The sequence below is a fragment of the Chrysochloris asiatica genome, unplaced genomic scaffold (assembly GCF_000296735.1).
Source record: "Chrysochloris asiatica unplaced genomic scaffold, ChrAsi1.0 scaffold00052, whole genome shotgun sequence".
NCBI classification, from domain to species: domain Eukaryota; kingdom Metazoa; phylum Chordata; class Mammalia; order Afrosoricida; family Chrysochloridae; genus Chrysochloris; species Chrysochloris asiatica.
The window spans coordinates 15858435-15861608 of record NW_006408570.1 but is presented as its reverse complement, the minus strand read 5'-3'; the positions used below and the strand labels follow the sequence as shown (position 1 = coordinate 15861608).

At 35.9% G+C, this 3174-nt stretch overlaps 1 protein-coding gene across 1 annotated transcript in view; it reads right to left on the bottom strand.

The window, feature by feature from the left end:
- WDPCP (WD repeat containing planar cell polarity effector) overlaps positions 1-3174 on the bottom strand; it is a 474567-nt gene that overhangs the window by 178226 nt on the left and 293167 nt on the right. The window contains exon 13 of the mRNA XM_006863003.1: positions 1579-1642. Within this exon, the coding sequence (XP_006863065.1) occupies positions 1579-1642 (64 nt within the window). The remainder of the gene's footprint in view (positions 1-1578; positions 1643-3174) is intronic.

The following is a 3174-nucleotide window of genomic DNA, read 5'->3' as shown; positions in this document are numbered from 1 at the left end:
AAAAAAAAAAAAAAAAAAGCTACCTGGATTAAAGAAATGTCAGCTAACATATAGACTTTGTATTGTTACCAGCTAGACTGAAGCTAAATTTCTCAAACAAGGTATGATTTAAAAGAGTTTATAATCTGGCTTTGTTGATTCAGTTTCATTAATTACTAAATCACTAGAAATTACAGATCAATATAATACTTTGAGAGATTAAGTTTGCTAGACATTAAGCATTCACATACTGATACCTTTAATTTTTTATCTTGACTAGGAAAAAGATTGGGACTATAAAAATAAAGAAATATGAAGAAAACCAACCTTTAGTGGTATAGGCTAGCAGCAGAGATAAGTAGGTGGAGATAAGGAGAGAAAGTCAATAGGATGAAAATTTTTTTACAGTGATTTAATTAAATTTCTGACACTCTGATGTCTACCTATGTAGATTAGATGAAAACAGTAAAACGTTCCCTCAACATAGTAACCTGCCCTTCAACTAGACATAACAAAGCAGATGGCAAATAATGAAAAGCTTCTGCTTTTGAAAGAAGTGTATTTTTTTCATGATCAATGAAAGTACAATTTAACTGAAAGATGTAAATTCAGAATTTAAGTGTCAAACACCTACAATGGCAAAACTGAATTGAAGCTACAAAGTGTCTTCTTTACACAAAAGATTCAGGTACAAGACCCTCCAGAACTTTTCTCTTGTTTTCAAGAAGCTTTAACCATGATGTTTCATTGACATCAATGGAATCTGGCTTGAAGCAGAATGTGCTAGGAAACTAGGAAAGAAACTCAGTCTTTGTTCATCTGATCTCACTGTGACACTGTGGTGTAAGACCTCATAAAAGAGGAACATGAGACAGAGCACACAGATAGGGAGCTGGGAATTTTGCTTTTCTATAGTAAGGAGTCCTGGTGTGGCGCTGTGGGTTAATGCACTAGACTACAATGTCATTTCGAACTGCAAGGTTGGTGGTTTGAGCTTGCCAACCACTCCCTGGAAACTTTATACAGAGTCATTATGGGTCAGAACTGGTTCGATGGCACTTAACAACAACATAGCTAGTAAATGAAAGGGGAAGCATGTACATAAAATGTATAACTTCTTGGATCCAACTTGCACTTAAATATACATGTGAGAGCATTTATAATTTATTACTTCTCAACAAAATCTAAGAACAAACAGAGATATTCAAGATTTATTGATATATTCTGCCCTATCGTGACTTCTGCAGTGGTAATTCTTTAGAATGGATTAGAAAGACATATTAGGCTTTTTAGACAGAAAGATGTCAGCTTCTCTTCTCAAGGGACATGAGGAGAAAAGTTTAAGAATTACAAATTCTTCTTCAAAAACATAAAAAATCCTTTGGACTTGGGCCAAGAAAATGTCAATGAGTCAAAAAATACTTAATGGCTATTGACGAGTTTCATGAAGGCAAAGCTGCAAGCCACAATGGAATAATGCCTTTCCTACCATGTGTCTAAGGCTGAAAATGACACTAATCCTTTTTAATGGTGACAAAAGCTGACAACTTACTCAGCCTTAGAACTGAAGGTACAAAATCATCTCTGGGAATGACTCACCATGAACAGGTCACGAGCTCCAATGTCAACTGCTAAGAGAAATGCCTTTTCAAATCGCTGGTACCTACAAGGAAGAAAAGAAATGCTACTAGTTGTATATAAAACTACTTAAAGGAAGAGAGATTTTTGTTTACTGTATTGTTTTTTGCTCTTCTGACTGAGCCAGTCTCCTAGATTTGAAATTTCGTTGCGCAGCAGAGGAGCTAAGGCACAGAGAGGATATAGTGTCCTGGGTCCAACCTTCCAGGACTAGCATGACCTTGTACAGACACTACTGAATGTAGAAGATGACAGTTTAGAACATGCTTCTTTGACAACTTTCCACTTTGTATTTCTTAAGAGTAACACATGAAGAATACATCAGGATGATGGAGGTGGCGTTGGTGTGCCCTGGAGTTGGTTCTGACTCATAGTAATGCTCTATAGGGTTTCCAAGGCTGTAAGTCTTTACAGGAGCAGAAAGCCTCATCTTTCTCCCATGGAGCAGGTGGTAGATTCAACTGCTGACCTTGCAGTTAGCAGCCCAACTTGTAACCCACTACATTATGAGAACTCCTTATAGCAGGGTGATAGCAATAAATAAATCATATCATTATATTCTTTGGGTTTTCTAGAAATTTGAGAAGTCAGATGTTGCATTAGAACAAAAATTTTGTATCTGTAATTTTACAAATCACATCCTAGGCTTTTAAAAAATGATACATCGTTTCTATTGTTTTAATATTAATTTTATACTTTTTTTTTTATAATTATACTCTCCCTAAAGTATAATCTTGAGATTATTCTTTGTAAATGTTTACTTTTAGGCTAGGTTACATGAATAAAGAAGTCCTAGTATGATGCTGTGGGCTAATGCGTCAGACTGCAAAATCATCTGAACTGCACAGTCAATAGTTCAAGCTCATCAGTTGCTCCTTGGAAACCCTACACAGGGTCGCTGTGGGTCAGAATCGACTCAATGGCACTTAACAACAACAACAACAACATACAAAGGAGTCCTGGTGTGGCACTGTGGGTTAATGTGCTGGACTGCAAAGTTGGTTTGAACCACAAGGCTGGCAGATCCAGTTCACCAGCTGCTCCTCAGAAATCCTATACAGGATCGCTATGGGTCAGAACCAACTCAATGGCACTTAACAACAATGATATACAAAGTTCAAGATTTTTGTAAAATACGTCATGAACATATCTTTTGCACAGCATTTTGTAATTAAAGGTCCTTTTAATTTTCTCAGTATACTGAGGTTTACATAGATGTAACCATCAGGTTTTCTGACTCTAAAAACAAGCATATTAATAACCTAATTGTTGCTATTCTTTATCCCATATAGTACAGAGTGAAATATTGTGGTAAAAAGTATAATATAGACTTGAAATAAAAAATAAAAGACAAATGTAATAATCAGTACATTTCATAAATTTTATTAATGAAATAGCTAAATCAAAATTCAAACACACATAACCTGTTAATTTTAAGTGAGTATACACGAATATAAGGAGCTCTGGTAGCGTAGTGGTTACGAATTGGGCTGCGAACCTTAAGGTCAGCAGTTCGAAACTACCAGCTGTTCCGTGGGAGAAAGATGAGGCTTTCTG